At 45.0% G+C, this 18,275-nt stretch overlaps 1 protein-coding gene and 1 non-coding gene across 2 annotated transcripts; both read right to left on the reverse strand.

Moving 5' to 3' along the window:
• Positions 1-1,426: 1,426 nt before the first annotated feature.
• On the reverse strand, positions 1,427-17,523 carry LURAP1 (leucine rich adaptor protein 1). The gene is made up of 2 exons (XM_005894216.2): positions 17,077-17,523; positions 1,427-6,969 (listed from the first exon to the last, which is right to left on the reverse strand). Exons 1-2 carry the CDS (start codon positions 17,272-17,274, stop codon positions 6,448-6,450), a joined length of 720 nt encoding a protein of 239 aa, XP_005894278.1. The 5' UTR covers positions 17,275-17,523; the 3' UTR covers positions 1,427-6,447.
• TRNAR-CCU (transfer RNA arginine (anticodon CCU)) lies at positions 10,732-10,804 on the reverse strand. The gene has a single exon. It is a non-coding gene; the product is annotated as a tRNA-Arg (tRNA).
• Positions 17,524-18,275: the final 752 nt, after the last annotated feature.

Genomic DNA, 18,275 nt, shown 5'->3' on the forward strand with positions numbered 1-18,275 from the left:
TGATAAATAACATTATCAACATTATTCATGATTTAAATATTACGTATACAATACAGATCATCTCCATATCAACAATTATGTAAGGAGGACACTAGAAAATAAAAAATTTATAATGTTCTTATGCAGTGCTTGGCAGCAGAAGAGGATTATAATTGGGATGGGGCATATATACAGGACTTCTGGGTAGGTTCTAGTTCTTGACATGCCAGTAGTTATAGGAGTGTTTAATAATTCATTAAGTCCTATATTTATTTTGTGTGTTTTCTACACTTGTGCTTTATTTTCCAACGAATAGTTTTTTAAAAAGAATAACAAGGCAGTGTTATAAACAATTTTATGCCAATAAATTCAACAACTTAATTGAAACAAAATATTTGAAAAACACAACTTACCAAAACTAACTCAAAATGAAATTAAAAGTTGGAATACCTCTATATGTATCACAGAAATTGAATTTATCAAAACCCTCCCCCACAAAGAAAATTCCAAGCCCAGATTATTTCACTGATGAAGTCTATCAAATACTGAATAATGCTGCCAAAGTTACAAAAATGTTTTCAGAAAACAAAGGAGAAAGAAACACTTCCTAATTTCTTTTAAGAGGCCAGGATAATCCTGAAATAGTAAAACTTAAACAAAAGTTTATCAGAAAATTAAATAGCTATATTTCATTATATTGAGGAATTATTAATTTTAGGTATAATAATCATAATAAAAGTCCTTATATTTTAGAGATACATAATAAAACATTATAAATAAAGTGGGATCATATCTAGTTTTGCTTCAAAATAATCTTGGTTAGGGGAAGAGTAGTTGAGGGAATAAATAAACCAAGATTGACCAGAGTTGATAATTATTGAAGCTGGGTGATGGATTCATGGAAACTCATTATACTATTTTCTCTACTATTGTTTACTCTCAAGATTTTTCATAATATAAAACAAAAAATAACTACAAAATGATTAAAAGACATTAAATATATAAAACAATAAGTTCACAACAATAATTTAAAAAGAAAGTAAAACAAAACAAAATCATTGAACACCAAGTTGCTAGGACATCAACTTACTATTTGAAAGGGATAAATAAGGGCAGCGATTTAAGCACTTATCTTGCCATTCTGGTATGAACTTTATTTCAGGGTAACCAAATGGTCCTGAAGGATGTAAAAAAAGTTTTTCTGTAGAGAATTATGACTAATAGAAGGAAAAATAATAGCATTAGAGAATAATCATTTTGTAATTGCTAGTGAAATACCCAATTTATAAAATGGTTATAAATGGATGGTAAAACAATTTGGTGAAGAATTGATAGAGAACCTTATGATACAGGGTCAGCCCATCACCACCTGAAAATAGAAGGAGCCTAGGGCATGAAGTGGGCAGTGAAGGAGAGCTGTCCAACCAAGAACACCTGTGCTGCTGTGTAAGTGAAAAATAAATCTTTATTGTGTTAAATCACTGTAATATGGGTTAATTCATTATAAAGGTGCTTACTTTAGAAGTATATCATTTATATATATTAAAACACATAAGCACATAATTGTATTTCAAAGATACATACATATCCAAACACATACTGAACACATTGAAGTGTGTGTGTCTGGGTCAGGGAGAGGAATGAGAACAGGGATCAGGGATTAAAAGAATAAAATCAAACAAAAAGTCACCATGCTCTGCCAAGCATGGTTTAACAAGGAATAAAAAAATAATAATTTAAAAGAGAGACAACTAATCTACTCTTTGTAGAGAGAGCTCAGGCTAGTGTTAGCCAGTAATTATCTTCTACCTTGAGGAGGAACAAGGTATGATTCTGGAGAGGAGGCAATGTTGAAGACACAGCCTGTTGGAACCCTCCATGACATTCACCAGGGAAGTCTCAGGTCTGAAAGGTTCCCTAAACTGAGACTTTCTCCCAAGTATGACCTTCACTCTCAGCTCTCTTTGGTAGTGATGCAGGAGGCATTTGCCATTCTCTAGACATGGGGCCTGGGCTGGCTAACTCCCCTTGGCACCACCTCTCACTCCAGGCTGAAGGAGGCTTGCTACAGCTGAGAGGCTTGTTCTGGGCCTGGGTACATCTTCCTGCCCACCCTCCATCTCTGCTTGAGGAGGACTGAATAATGGTCCTTCCTCCAAAGATGTTCAAGTCCTAATCTCCATAATCTAGGAATAGTTTACCTTCTGTGGCAAAAATGACTGGGAAGATACGGTTAAAGTAGGGATCTTGAGATGGGGAGGTGATTCTGTTATCACAGTGGGCCCAATATAAGCACAGGGATATATAATCACAATGTAATCCTCCTAGTAGGAGACAGGAGAATCAGAGAAAGATGTAAGAATGGAAGTAGAGGTCAGAAAGGCGGAAACTATGTTGCTGGCTTTGACGATGGAGGAAGGGGCCATGAGTCAAGGAACACAAGCAGCCTCTAGAAGCTAGAAAAGGCAAATAGATGGACTGCCCCCTAGAGTCTCCAGAAGAGGTTACCGACACTTTTTAACTTAACCCAATGAAATTGATTTCAGACCTGTGACCTCCAGAACTGTAAGATAACACATTTGTGTTGTTTTAAGCCATTAAGTTTGTGACAGTTTGTCACAGCAGCAATAGAAAACGTGTACACTGGCCCTGCTGCTGGGCCGCATAACCTGTTCTCCTAGGAGAGTAAGGTCTGTGAGAAGGGAATGGGGAATCAGGGAAGATTTCCTGGAAGCCTCTGCAGCAGACTGACCTAGGTTCATAGCATAGTTCATTTATAATCTATCTGTTAATAATGCATTATTTATAGTGTTGCTGAGAATGGAATAATACTTTAAATTTCCTATTCCTACCTAATTAACCACTTTTTAAATTATAAGCCACGTCTCTTCCTGGGTTTACACACATTTATTCTTCTACTCTGGGTGTTACTGAACACCCAGTACGTGGCTGGCACCACGCACAGAGCGAGCCTGAGCCCACTGCAAACTCCAAACACTTCTCACCTAAGCTGCCGCTGAGCTCCCGCTCAGTCCAGGGCTCAAGTTCATTGCCCCATCCTAAATGCAGGCTCTCATACCTGAGCATTCACATGGTCTCACGTCTCCTGATGGACTCATCCCAGCAGCATCACCTCTTACCCTCTCAGATGCTGTTTCCACAGCTACCAAGAGCAGTCTGGCCTCTGCCTTTACCCTGACCCTGACAAAAGTCTGCAGCCCACTTAGAGGATAGTATGCTCCCTCTGATCATATTTTCAAGACTCCCTTTTCATCTCATTCTTTTTTGTCTTTCTGCATCTCTCTCCCTTTTCATGTCTTCTTTGAGCTCCTAAACAGGTCCTCTTCATAACCTGGAAAGGTCTAAACTAACAGGAGAGCTAAGCCTTAAACAGCCAGTACAGAAGCAGGTAGAAGGGACCAAGGGTGTGTGTTTACCAGCTTCTCTGGGAATGAAATGAAATCTAAGGTATTGAGACGGGATATCCAGGTTACCTGGAGTTCCCAGGCAGCCCCACTCACCCACCTCTCTAGCCTCTCAACACCCTCAGATGCCTATCCAAACTGAGATAAATCCCTTGACTTTGAAGCTTCCAACTCCTCGGGATCCATTTGAATTTCTCTCTCATCTCCCATCCCTATCCCCTTCTTCTAATGTCCAGGTCTGTAATGTTGAGTTCTGATCCCATGATGTTGGGCCTTCTCACCCTGCCTTCCCAGAAAAATATCTGGTCCAGGACTGATTTTCCTTGTATCCCTGGTCCGGATTAATGCACCCTTTACCCAATTCTGGTCCAAGAGTCTCTTTCCTCAGAGTCTGTGGCTCTTTCTGCAAACACCAAGCTGCCTTTCTAGGACAAGGTAAGAACCTGAATGTTAAAACAGGGAGAAAATTGCTTTCAGATCCTCTGGGCTTGGATGATGTTGACAGGGTGCGGTGGGGGAATGGTCTGGTCAAGTGATAGAACTTTGGTGGATAGGCAGGTAGGCAGGTGATCCGGGTTCTTTAACCTGAGGATCCTCAGAGTTACCACAGGCAAATCTGGGGTACTCTCTGCCTTCTCTACGCCTGTCTCTCTAACATGTCTGTGCAATCAGAGGGCTGGTCTTCATTAAGGCTCTTTTGAGCCTGAAGGTTTCACCCAGCTACTCCAGCAATGGTGCATAATAGCCACAAGAGGGCGGACAACCTCTTCAGCTCAGAAGTTTGTAGATTAAATGAACCAGCAAGCTTAAAAAAGGAACACAAGGGTTTCAAGCAGAAAGGTAGTTACCCAAAGTTACCACAAAATGGCAACAGGGTCAGGGTACTGGGAAAGGGTACTTGAATTCCCAGCCTAAAGGAAGTCAGCAGCCCCGAGACCAAGAGGGATGGTAAGGAGAAGAAGAGACTTACTTATATTTGTAAGTGAGAGTTACTTATATTTTTAAGAAGAGACTTAATGTATATTTGTATATTTTGCTGGTGGGCAGCAAAGAAGAGACTTACCTATATTCTTTAGAGATTTCAATCCCTTTGAGAGGAGGAAACATGGTCTTTAGAGGAGAGCCACAAATCAAATGTATTGCCCGAAAAGGATCTGGGTGGGGGTTTCAGGATAAGACTTGAGGAGTTTATGGGAACTAGAGATGAACAACTTGGCTTCTGTCCCTTCCCTAGCATAGAATGAAAAGTAGAGAAACTGCAGGGGTTATTCTAGGATTTGAAGATTCCTCAAGTCAGGAAGTGAAGTCGCTTAGTCGTGTCCAACTTTGCGACCCCATGAACTGCAGTCTGCCTGCCTCCTCTGTCCATGGGATTTCCCAGGCAAGAATACTGGAGTGGGTTGCCATTTCCTTCTTCAGAGGATCTTCTCAACTCAGGAGGGCACAGCAAATAGGCAAGGATCACCTGACATCCTTTTTTTCTCCTTTTTGCCTTCCAATAATCTATTAATAGTTTCAGGGCCCAGGAAAGACAGGGAACAACATAGGGGCAGTACCTGGGGTTCCAAGGGTTAATTTCCAAGGCCAAACATACTCTGACATCAGTCATAGCCCTCATCTCCACCCTCTCCCTGGGCCTGTCCCCTCCCTGAGCCCCAGGTTGGCAGCTTCCCTGAGTCCCTTCTTTGGTGTAACTCACTAGGGCCCTGGGACCCAGGACCAGAGCCAGTGCCCCGCTTCCTCTGCAGTCCCAGGAGTCTAGAGCTTGTTCTAAGAGAGGAAGGAAAGCAGTCTTTCCCTCCCACTCTCCCCCTCCCAGGATGCGGGCCCTAAGACCAAAGAGCCTCAGTCTTTCTCTGCCACGCCCCGCGTTGTAACCCAGACAAGGGGATTCCTTGTGTCCCAGCCCCAGGCCAGCATTTTAGTGTCCAAATGATGGGAGGTCTGGGGCAGGATGGGGGAAGGGGAATCACAGGATCTGAGAAGATACCTCCCCCTTTTGGAGATTCTGCTACACCCCAAGCTTCTCCCTCTGGCTCCCATCAGAAGTTGAAGGACTCATCTGCATATTAAAGGCCTGAGGCCCAGAGTAGAAACTGAGAAGGTGTGGAGACACAAAGGCTGAACCTTCTGGCAGACAGATTTGGAGCCAGAATACAAGAATGGGGGCAAACCAGGGACAGAATAAGACAGGGGACTATGGCAGGGCAGGCCAAATAGACTGTTGAGATCTGTAGGTGGAGGCCCCTGCCAGTTTCCTCCCTAAAAGCAGAGAAACAGGAGTGCAGGCACCAGACAGGCAGGTGGTCAGAGAAGAAGTGAGAATCCCTGGAATAAAATGAGAACTCCCTGTTTAAATAGAAAGAACCTTTCTGAGAAGTGCAAACATCTGACTGAGAAACTTTCCTGCCAGGAGGGTAGTATAGTCCCATTCACAAGAAGGAATGGTAGGGAGAATAAATAACATGGTCTCACTTAGCAGCAGGGGCTCAAATACCCCTGTATCTATCATCACTAAAAGACTGGTACAAAGGAAAGGCTAATCCATCCTGGCAGGAAATGACATCACTCACCAGACAGGAAGGGGTGGCCCTACCAACCCCAAAGGCTTCTGGGAGGGCCAATCCATGGAGGTTTGGCCCTGAATGTCCATGTCCCTCCATAGTCCTCCATATTGGCCAAAAGTGGGGCTAAGGCTCCTAGAAGTGGGTGAGGTAATCAAATCCCAGTCCCTTCATCAGTGATTTCATAGGGATGCTAAACCCTCAAATCCTTACCTAGTTGTGGGGAAAGGAGAAGAGATACTATCACACCTGGAGCCACAGGTCAAGCCTCTAGAGTCCACGTATCTATGGAAATAGCTCTAGGGACCCAATAATTGAAGGTTAAAGGCAGAGCCTCCCCAGGGACCAGAGGGATGGTAAGGCCAGGTTTCATGGTAACTGATTTCAATGTAGCCTCTTCCTAATTCCAGACAGAGGGAGAACAAATTCAAGGGAGACCAGGGCCTAGTGAGTAAAGAACCAAAAGGGTGGAAGAGTTGTTACAGGAAGGTCACATCATCCTGGCACTGGCCCCAGTACCAGTGGGTCTCAAAGCCCAGCTTGGCACTCTCATCCTCTGGCGGCTCAGGAGATGCACCTTGCAGCCCCTCCCCTGGGGGTTTCCACACGGCCCTCAAGCTCCCTAGCCTGGTGGCTGTCAGGTCCACCTCAGTCCTGGCCCTCTCCCCACCAGGTATAACCTTCGCCCAGTCCATCTCGGGACGGGGAGCCCCAGGCGGGCCATGTTCATCCAGCTCGCTGGGCGCCACTGTGTCCAGGAAGCTGCCGATGGAGACACTGTCCAGCCGGTCAGTGGAGCTTGTGTCTGGCAGGCTGTCCCAGCTGCCTCGCCTTGAGCGGCCTGGGCTCCCGCCTGTCAGGCTATATTGGCTGCTGGTGAGGCTGCTGCAGTGGCTGGTCAATGTCCCCCTCTCCTCCAACAGCCAGCGCACCGCCTCAATGCCCTCATTCAAGGTCACCAGTTGCTGCAGGATCTTCACGTCGATGGCTCTCAGGTAAGCCTAGGGGAGTGGGAGAAGAAATCAGTCCCAGGTTCTGGGCCATGGGTTTCCCCAGTGTTTCTAGAGGCCTCTACCTCGTAATCCAACCAACTATGCTTGACTTTCAAGAACCATGTAAATAGAATGGTTTGGACTGTAGGCTTTAGAAGCAGAGAGATTGCTGCTTAAAATCTCAGCTCTACAACTGATCAGCTTTATGACTGCAGGCAACTTTCTTGCCTTTGTTGGGCCTGTGTTTCCTTGTCTGTGAAATAGGTTTAAATGACTCACCTCACAGCATGGTTGGGAGAGTTTTGAGATGTTGTCTATTAAGTATGGACCACTGTACCTGGTATAGAGTAAGATCTCAGTAAATAATATTAAAATCCAATCCTACTGAGATTGAAACTTCACAGATAGGATATTTACTACTGAACCAGTCCAGATTCACCAGTAAGACTTAGAAGCAGTCATCCAAAAAGTTGCCTTAGAGGGGGCCAAGTGTTAATTGGGAAACAGATTGGGCCAAACGGAGGCATGAGCTGGGGGCGTGGCACAAAGAGGAGGCTAACCTGGCCCCCCAGTCCCTTTGGGGGGTGGCAGTAGGCGCTGTGGGGAGGGAAGGGTTGGCTAGAGCTTCCAAGGGTCAGAATCCTCCTGGCTGGGGATTTGGGGCTTCCCTCTTCTATACACCAGTCTCCCTGTCTGCACTGAGTGCCAGTCTGACTTATTGGGTAATCTCTAGGGTCCTTTCCAGCTCAGATGCACTGAGTTATCTTCCCCAAGCACAAGTCTGAACTCGTCCTTCCCTTGCTCAAGAACCTTTAAGGGCTTTGCACTGCTCTCAGAAAACAGAATATTGGAATATTTTAGCAGCAGGTATTCAAAAGCCTGTCATAATATGGCTCGTGCTCATCCCTCTAACTTCATCTCTACCATATTTCCATGGGAATTCCAGGTCCTGCCACACATAACTTTTAAAATTTCATTTCATTTAGTTTCACTTTTAATGAAAGTAGTAGATGTACATAAAGAAGCAAATAGTTCTGTAAGCTTTGTTAAGAAAAGGAAGTTTCCCCATCCTAAATCCCACTTGCCAAAGACAACTATTATTAATTTTTTAGCTGTTTATTTTGTTGTGTGTGTGCCCAGTGACTTCAGTTGTATCCAACTCTGTGCGACCCTACGGAATGTAGCCAGGCTCCCCTGTCCATGGGATCCTCCAGGCAAGAATACTAGAGTGGGTTGCCATGCCTTCCTCCAAGGGATCTTCCCAACCCAGGGATCAAACCCATGTCTCCCATGTCTCCTGCATGGCAGGTGGTTTCTTTCCTGCTGAGCCACCAGGGAAGCCCATTTATTTTGGTACTTACCTTCTAATTTCTAAATAACTGCTTACTGATTTTTAAGTATTTTCTATTGACTTTGTATATAATAGAAGGTTAAGGATTTAACTCTTTCATCCTACTCCCTATATCTCTGCCATACTCACACCCTCCCCATTTTATTACAACATATGTAATAAAATTAATCATTCAGCATTTACCTTGTTAGAATTTGGAAATGCTACTCACAGCTAAGCCATGTGGTTTACTGTGGCTACTTTTCCTTTTTATACAACTGTAAGTTTTACTTTTTAGATAATAATTATTATCCTTATTATTACTACTACTACCACAACTGTTTTGCTTAGTTTGGTATATTGTTATCAGTAAGTCATCCTTAAACTCTCTCCCAGGAGTCTGAATTTCCCTCTCAAAGCTTTATTTTTTTTTTTATTGAAGTATAATTGCTTTACAATGTTGTGTAAGCTTCCACTGTACAACAAAGTAAAACAGCTATATGTATACATAGATCCCCTTCCTCTTGAGCCCCCCTCCCACCCCCAACCCCATCCCTCTAGGTCATCATAGAGCACTGAGTTGAGCTCCTTGTGATATACAGCACCTTCCCATTAGCTATCTATTAGACACATTATAGTGTATATATATCAGTTCAGTTCAGTTGCTCAGTCATGTCCGACTCTTTGTGACCCCATGAACTGTAGCATGCCAGGCCTCCCTGTCCATCACCAACTCTCGGAGTCCACCCAAACCCATGTCCATTGAGTCAGTGATGCCATCCAACCATCTCATCCTCTGTTGTCCCCTTCTCCTGCCTTCAATCCTTCCCAGCATCAGGGTCTTTTCAAATAAGTCAGTTCTTTGCATCAGGTGGCCAAAGTATTAGAGTTTCAGCTTCAACATCAGTCCTTCCAATGAACACCCAGGACTGATCTCCTTTAGGATGGACTGGTTGGGTCTCCTTGCAGTCCAGGGGACTCTCAAGAGTCTTCTCCAACACCACAGTTCAAAAGCATCAATTCTTCGGCGCTCAGCTTTCTTCACAGTCCAACTCTCACATCATACATGACCACTGGAAAAACCATAGCCTTGACTAGACAGACCTTTGTTGACAAAGGATTGTCTCTGCTTTTGAATATGCTATCTAGGTTGGTCATAACTTTCCTTCCAAGGAGTAAGCGTCTTTTATATATATCAGTACTACTCTCCCAATTCATTCCACCCTCCCCAAGACTTTTAAACATATCACATGTTCTATCTATTCCCTCTTCTTCGAGGCAGTTTCTGACCTGCTCCAATCTGTCCCTGCTGCACAACTATCCTCCAGAGATCTATCTCCCTTCACTATCACCTTGGGGATTCCCTTTGCCTCTCTCTTGAGTTGGATCCCAATTCCTGGATCCCACATCTTTTTTATTGATTTACTCCTTAATGTATGTGTGGTGCTTTTCCTCCAGTAGCTTCCCAAGAAAAGTCTGCATAGACTATACCTGCATAGGAGGTATATTTGTTGAAGCTTCACATGTTTTAAAACATTGTTATTCATTCCTCACACTATTGACTGATTAGCTGAGCATAGAAATCTAGGTTGAAAATAATTTTTTGTCAGAATTTAAAGCATTTTTCCATCGTCTTCTAATTTTCAGTGCTACATTTAAAAAGTCTGATGCCATTCTGATTTATTGTATGTGACCACCTTCCCACTCTTTCTAGAAGTTTTTAGGATCTTCTCATGATCCCCAGTGTCCTAAATTATCATAATGATTTACCATTGTGTGATTTTGCTTTCATCCACTGAACTGGTCATTTGTTGAGCACTTTTAATCTGTAGGCTCATGTCCTCCAGTTCTGGGAGATTTTAATTATTTCATTGATGATTTTATATATATATATATATGAAAAATACATATATATGAAAGCGTGAAAGTGTTTAGTTGCTCAGTTATGTCTGACTCTTTGCGACCCCATAGACTGTAGCCTGCCAGGTTCCTCTGTCCATGCAATTCTCCAGGCAAGAGTACTGGACTGGGTTGCCATTTCCTTCACCAGGGGATCTTCCCAACCCAGGGATTAAACCTGGGTCTCCCACATTGCAGGCAGATTCTTAATTGTCTAAGCCTGTCTACCTATACACACACACACACACATTTTTGTTCTTCCTGGAAATATCTTTATTTGGATAGAAGGTACCCTGAATGGATCCTCTATTTTTTCTCTCTTCCTCCTCTTCCTATGTGTATTCTAGTTTGTGAAATATTTCAACATTATCAACTCTTCTATTGAGTTTTTCATTTTTTCCTATCATGTTTCTATTTTCAAGAGTTGTTTCTAGATCTTGGATTTCTTCTTCTTCTTCTTTTTAGTTGTGGCATGCAGGATCTTTTACTTGCAGCATGCAGAATCTTTAGATGTGGCATGCAGAATGTTTAGTGGGATCTAGTTCCCTGACCAGGGATTGAACCCTAGTCCTCTGCATTAGGAGTGCAGAGTCTTAGCCACTGAACCACCAGGGAAGTCCTTACATGTTTCCTTTTATAACTTTACATTTTTGTTCATGACTGCAATATTATCTCATCTCTTTAAGGATATAATTAACGATTATTTAAGTTCTTATCTCTCTGAATATCTCTATTCAAGTTTTTTCTTTTTTCCGTTTAAGTCTATATAGTTAAAGGGTTTCATCAGTCTTATAATCTTAAGCTGCTGCTCACACTTCAGACTGGTCTCTAAAAAGCTGATTGTAAAGTCGGTGCCTGAGGCTTGCCAACCCTGAACCTCACTAAGAGTTATTCAGTGAGGCTGTTCAAATGGGTAACGTAGGTAGTATCTTTTGTTTGTGTGTATGAGTGTGTGTTTCTCTTGGGTTCATAAGATTCACTATATTATACCCATTTAGAGAATATAATGTAAGCAAAGCTGCCATTATTCTGGGAGCCAAGTAAGGGAAAGGCTAAGAGGGGTATTACATAACATTTGGTATATTTTAATTTAATCCTTCTTGCTCTCAGACTCTGCTTCGTATCTCCCAATCTGGAGATCTTTGGTTTTATTATGTTTTAAATATATATTACTTGATAAGTGTTTATTAAACTATTCAGGAAATAAATGCTTCACTCAAACCAACAATGATAAGCCAGAAATAAGACCGAGTATTTGTACACTGAGAAAAATATAGCCACTGGAATTAAACAGTCCTAGATTCAAATTCTGGTTTTGCCACTAATGAGCCATATGAAATGGGAATATACTTTTCCTTTAAGCCATCATTTCTTCATGGTAAAAGAGAATACTCTCTAAAGGTTTATTAAGAAGTAGAAGGAAGAGTCACAGGCATGGCATACTGTCTGACAAGTATTCACTAATCAATAAAAGGTAGTTATGCCTGGAGAAGGCAATGGCAACCCACTCCAGTACTCTTGCCTGGAAAATCCCATGGGCGGAGGAGCCTGGTGGGCTGCAATCCATGGGGTTGCGAAGAGTCAGACACGACTGAGCGACTTCACTTTCACTTTCATGCATTGGAGAAGGAAGTGGCACCCCATTCCAGTGTTCTTGCCTGGAGAATCCCAGGGACGGGGGAGCCTGGTGGGCTGCCATCTCTGGGGTTGCACAGAGTCGGACACGACTGAAGTGACTTAGCAGCAGCAGCAGTAGCAGCATGCCTATTATTATAATTAACTTATCTACTATGGCATAAGCACAGAAAATTTTGTACCTGAAATTGTTTGTGTTTTTGGAAGAATATCCCAACGTGAATTCAATTAAACAAATGATTATTGGGTACCTGGATCTTCTAGTAATTACACAAAGACAACCTAGACAGCATATTAAAAAGCAGAGACATTACTTTGCCAACAAAGGTCCGTCTAGTCAAAGTTATGGTTTTTCCAGTAGTCATGTATAGATGTGAGATTTGGATTATGAAGAAAGCTGAGCACCGAAGAACTGATGGTTTTGAACTGTGGTGTTGGAGAAGACTCTTGAGAGTCTTCTTGGACTGCAAGATGATCCAATCAGTCCATCCTAAAGGAAATCAGTCCTGAATGCTCATTGGAAGGACTGATGCTGAAGCCAAAGTTCCAATACTTTGGTCACGATGGGAAGAACTAACTCATTTGAAAAGACCCTGATGCTGGGAAAGACTGAAGGCGGGAGGAGAAGGGGACAACAGAGGATGAGATGGTTGGATGGCATCACTGACTCAATGGACATGAGTTTGAGTAAACTCCGGGAGTTGATGATGAACAGGGAGGCCTGGTGTGCTGCAGTCCATGAGGTCACAAAGAGTTGGACACGACTGAGCGACTAAACTGAACTGAAAACAAAGATAATGGAAAAACTCTCCCTACTTAACAGAATCTTACAGTTTCAATAAGGAGATCTGGACATAAATAACTGAAGTACCATAGACTATACAGACTATTAATGATACAAGATAAAAGAGATTATATTCAATTATTTTATGCTGGGGACAAATAGATTAAAGGTAAAACCATTTAGTCCATGACCAAACTAAATGCATTAAACAAAACTTCTCATACTAAAAATGCTTCTCCTGCTTTATTTTCTCCTCCCTTCCTTCCTCTTTCCTCCCTTCTTCCATCCCTCTCTCCTTCCCTTTCTTCCTGCCTTCCAGCCTTCTGCCCTTGCCCTTCTTCCCTTCCTTCTGTTCCCTTCTTTCCAAAACGTGCATTTCCAGTCTTCTGCGATGATAAAGGAGTAGTGGGCAATTAGTTGCCCAGTTGTGAAGGGAATCTTAAAGAGTATGATTCTTAGATAGACATCCATCAACCCATTTGTGTTCAGCTCCATTTGTACCCTCAGTTCCAGAAATATCTGAGAATAGCTCCTGAGACCTTTGAGGTGTAAAATGGATTGCTTTTCTGCTTTTTTCATTGCTGGCTTGGAATTCAGCTTCTTTCAAGTCTACTTAGTTACTAGTCTTCCTTCTGCTTTCAGCTTCCAGATTTTATTTCTATCATCTTCTCTCCTATTCTTGTCCTAATGGCTTCATGGCTTTAAAAATAAGCTCTTTACTAGCTGTTAGTGGAATTTCAAGAGGGAATGGAAGTAAATGCATGTGTTTAATGTGCCATCTTGAACTGGAATTCCCATTGACTATATTCAAGGCCCAACTCAAATGTTGCCTCCTCTAGAAAGTCTTCCCCATACTTCTTCAAGATGAAATTAAGCCATTCGGTCGTGGAACAGTATTTATTGAGTGTTTTTTATAGGCATGGCATTTTGTAGCTAAAGCAAGAAAAGACACCATTTCTTGCCTTCGGAGTTCACAGTCTAGTAGATAAGACAAAGATACAAGCACTTAAAATTCAGAGCAGGAAATGCCAGGGGACATAAATGCTGCACAGAGAGCTGTGGGTACCCAGAGGACTACAACCTAACCAGGGGAGTAAGGAAATGCTTCCTAGAATGAAGGACAGGAGCTGAGACTTGAAAGTCAAGTGAGTCTTAGCCAGACAAAGCAATGGAGAGTCATTCTAACCAGAGGAAATAGCCTGCGTCTCCAACTCAGTCGTGCCTTTCCAGAACACAAATCTGACCATGTCACTCTACAGTGAACTCTTCCTGGAAGTACTCTGTGGGTTCCAGCACCTGTGCCACAGTGGCTAGTCTGTTTCTCCCCTAACCTGGACTGTGAGCTCCCTGAGGGTAGCAGGTCCCACCCAGTTCATTTATGGTGCTTAGACTAGGATTGGGTAGGTCGGCTTCAGTGCTATGATTCTCTGGCCTTTATTTTCTTTGGTGTCTTTGCTGGTCTCAGGGTTTGGGGCTGGGTTTTATCACATTGGTGAGAAATGAATCTGAGCAGCAGATCTTATAGTCCTGTGACAGTGGGATTCCCTGACTGTGACAGCACAACTGCTCAGAATAGAAGAAAGCAAAGCTTTCTTGCCAGAAAAAGAAACACTCAATTCACACCAATCTCTCTGGCAAGGGGATAAACAGCGCAGAAAAGATGCAGCATCAGAGGCCACTCCAACCCAATTCTCTTCCCAGGGGAATTCAGGTTCCCCGTTCCTCCCTTAACAAGCATACATCAGACGCTCTGACCAGCCCTAAGGTCACAAGTACAGCTCACTCACAGGCTCAATCTAAATCAAGTCTGGGCACAAAAACCCAGAGATCTGAGTCTCAGCTCCCTGGTTTGAGACTGAGATTCCTAGACTATTGTTACCCTCCCCCCGCCCCACTACCCTCCCTCTAGAAGTAGAAAAACTGAGGCCAAAGAGAGTCAGGGCTCTGCTCAAAATCACAAAAGGATTTAGGAGCAGAGCCAGGACTTGAACCCATGCCTTCTCTCTCCCTGCCTAAAGCTTTTTCTCAAACTGTTCTGTGGGGGTGGGTTGCCATAGCAACAGTTCTGTGGGTGGGAGGATTAAGAATGGGAGGTTGCCATTGTTTTCCCTTCCCACAGATCCCAGAGTCTGTCTGGTTCACTCAACTTTTGAGTAGGGGAGGGAAGTGGCCAAGAAACAGGGATGACCTTGGCCTCAAGGGCAGGCCTGCCCACTCCCTGCAGGAAAGCTGGGTGAGGGGCAGTTGAAGGACACTACTTACAGGGCTCAGGCTAGTTCTGCCACAAGTGGCTCCAGGGGAACCGCCCCAATGCCCCACCCCTTGTCCTCCCCAGAGCAGAGTGCATAAAGAGACCAAAGGCACCTTTGCAGAGGAGGGAGAAAGGAATGGAGTAGGGCACTTAGGGAACCTCTCCCTGAGCAGGACCAGAAAGCTCCCTCCCTTGTGTCTTTCATAGGTAGCCCTGGGCCCCAGGCCAGGTTGGGTCCGGAATGCAGAAAGATCCAAACAAAAATGAAACGTATCCTTTCAAGTTTACCAATAGGTAATCTCCACCAGGGCTTCCCAGGTGGTGCCAGTGATAAAGAATCCACCTGGCAATGCAGGAGACTGAGGAGTCCCAGGTTCGATCCCTGGGTCAGAAAGATCTCCTGGAGGAGGGCATGGAAACCCACTCCAGTATTCTTGCCTGGAGAATCCCATGGACAGAGGAGGCTGGCAGGCTACAGTCCATGGGGTCACAAAGAGTCGGACAGGACTGAGGTAACTTAGCACACACGAAATCTCCACCAAAGACAGGAAAGAGTTAAAGCTAGAGAGAGCAGCCATGGCTCCTCCCCGTGTGAGCTCAGGCAAGCCCCTCAGCACCTGCAAGCCTGTTTCCTCTGTGAGACAGGATAACTGCTTTTCTCCCTCCAGTGACATAAAAGACATTTAATGCATCTGGCACAAAGCAAGTCTCAATACTGAAAATGTAAAGTGCAGGCAAATCATCTGAATTCAAAACTTGGCTATACTTTTTACTTTTTGTCTGACTTTGGGCAGCTACTTAGCCTCTCTGTGCCTCAGTTTCTTCATCTATAAAATATCCCTTGCCTAGTAAGTTTCCGTGAGAACTAGGAGACTATCTTGTAAAATGTTCAGCATGATTCCTGGCACATGCACTTGGTGAAAGTTAGTTTCCAAAGCAAGACATTCTAAGTTAGCTCTTTCTCTGCCCTCAGCTAAAGTTTGTACAGTGAGGCAAAGCCAGACCCCTCCCTTAGGTGGGCACAGTTACAGCCCTACTGGAGAGAATCTGGCAATAGCTTCCAATCTTCAAGGCCAAATGCACACATGGCATTCAAATCCTTCCCCCAGGGAGCCTTCCCTGACTGCTTTGCCCAGAAAACTCTCCTCCCATCCTTTCAGGAAGCCCCAAAACCTCCCTCCCAACATCTCCCTACACACACACACACACACACACACACACGCACGCACGCACACACACACACACACACACACACTTCAGCAGGGCACAGAACTGGGCACAGTGGGGCACACACACACACACACACTTCAGCAGGGCACAGAACTGGGCACAGTGGGGCTCCAGGAAGACCTATTAGCTGACACACTCACTGTGGACTCCTGGTTCTAGGCCAGAAAGTAGCTGGCAATTCCTCAGTTCCCTAGAATTGGTTGCAAAGTGGTGGCAGGTGTAGATCACCCCCTTCACCAGAACCAGGGCCCTAGGGAGCCTGGGAGGCCCCAGCTGCCCTTTTGGCTCTGAATCTAGAGCAGCAGCAACAGGGAAGGGGCTGGGTGCTGGTTTCCTCCTCTTCTCCCCAAGGAAGTGCAGGAGAGATGCAAATCTCCAGTGTACTTGGGGGCTGGCAGGAAGGAGACGGGGTCTGAGGAGGTGAGGCCAACATGCTGGTGCTGCTCCTCCGTGTCTGCTAAGCTCCTAGGAACTTTCAAATATTGTCCGTAGGTGTGGGGGATGCTGGGGAAAGAGGATGTTTTTAGTGGCCCTAGTCCAGGCAGTTTTCACGCAAATCTCTACTGTGCAGAGTGTTGGGGTGGATACTGGAGCCACAGAGGAACAAACCCCGGGCCCAATTTGGAGGAGGAGAAAAAAACTGTTGCCCTGTAATGGTGGCTAGGGGGAAAGGAGGAGCTAGATTTGTCCCGTCCTAGGTTCTCAAGGCTTCCCAACCCTCACCTCTCCCCTCCCAATTATTTGGCAAAAAAAAAAAAATACCAAATCCTGCACCTCCCACCCGGAGGGAGTGAGTACTCCACTCACCCTTGGTGGGGAAGGCAATTAATGGACCCCAAGGATTAAAGACTGATCTGGTAGGAATCCTGAGGAGTTGGGCAGGTGGTTTTAACTCTCTCCTCCCCAGCCCAACTCTGGGTACGCGAGTCCATCCTTTCCGGCCCCACGCTGGAGACTCGTCCCCCGGCCCGTGCAGCCCACACTCACCAGCTCCATCCTCAGCGCCATGATCTTGTCCCCCAGGCTGTGGCCCGTGCTAGGCGCCCCCGAGAGCAGCACAGCCTCAGAGGTTCCCGGCTCCCACTCGCCTCGCAGCCCGCGGAGCAGCCCTTCAGGGGTCTTCCTGCCCACCTTGCCCTCCACGTCTCGCAGGTCAGGCGTCTGGGACTCCGCAGTCCCCTCCATGCGGGCCTAAGCCTGAACGGGGTTGGGCAACCGGACGCCGGGATCCCGCTCCCGGGGGAGGGGGGGGTCCTCCTTTTTCGGCTGCTAGTGCCGGGCGGAACCGGTGGGTCCCCGCCCGCACTCTGTCGCGGAGGGAGGAGGGCGCCGTAACACTCAGAAAAGCGGCGCAGAGCTCGGTATGTGTGTGCGTGAGCGTGGATCTTCGGGTGCTGCGCATACACCTCTGGCTCCGGAATGGGTGAGGCTGGGTGATGCTGAGTATGCACCTGAAGGAAACTCAGCGCCTTCTCCCGACTGTGGCGCTGAGTCCAGCCAGGCACTCAGCAGGCGCCCAATGAATGTTTGCTGAAGGAAGGTTAAGCACCCTCAGTTAGGGAAGTGGGATTTTAAGGAGGAGTGCTAACAGAGCTACAGAGGGTTTTGGAAGCCTTCTTGGAGTATATTCTTTACCGTCTGAGCCACCAGGGAAGCCTCTGGAGTAGAGGAGCTGGGTCTAAAACAGTGGTTGGAATTTAGCCACTGATACACACACACACACACACACACACACCCACCCACCCACCCACCCAGTGTAGCCACTAAATTTAGACTAAAGGAGAGGAAGTCAAGTTCTTCTGGGCAGTGAGGAGAAACCAATATTGAAGCTAATGCTTCTTATACTTGACTGTACATATATGGATTATCTGGGAATCTTGTTAAAATGCAGGTTATGATTCTGTAAATCTAGGGTACGGCCAGAGATTCTGCATTTCTAACAAGCTCCCTGCTGATGGCCATGCGGCTGGTCCAGGGACCACATTTTGAGTAACAAGGTTATAAAAGATGGTTCTAAAATGCTTGGATTTTATTCTATGGGCAATGAGGATCCATAAAAAACTTTTTATGCTCTGGCTTGATTTTGGTTTTTAATCCAAGTAATTCTAGTCCATGGCATCAGGAAGGTTTATTATGAAAAGATAGTTACCCTGACCTATCCTTTCCCACATCTAGTTCCACTTCCC

Source organism: Bos mutus, chromosome 3, assembly GCF_027580195.1.
Source record: "Bos mutus isolate GX-2022 chromosome 3, NWIPB_WYAK_1.1, whole genome shotgun sequence".
NCBI classification, from domain to species: Eukaryota; Metazoa; Chordata; class Mammalia; order Artiodactyla; family Bovidae; genus Bos; species Bos mutus.

Coding starts and splice junctions, on each gene's coding strand:
- LURAP1 (XM_005894216.2), bottom strand. CDS start 17,274: ATGGAGGGGACTGCGGAGTCCCAGACGCCTGACCTGCGAGACGTGGAG. Junction 6,970..17,076: donor TGGCGCTGAGGATGGAGCTG/GTGAGTGTGGGC, acceptor CCACTCCCCTAG/GCTTACCTGAGAGCCATCGA.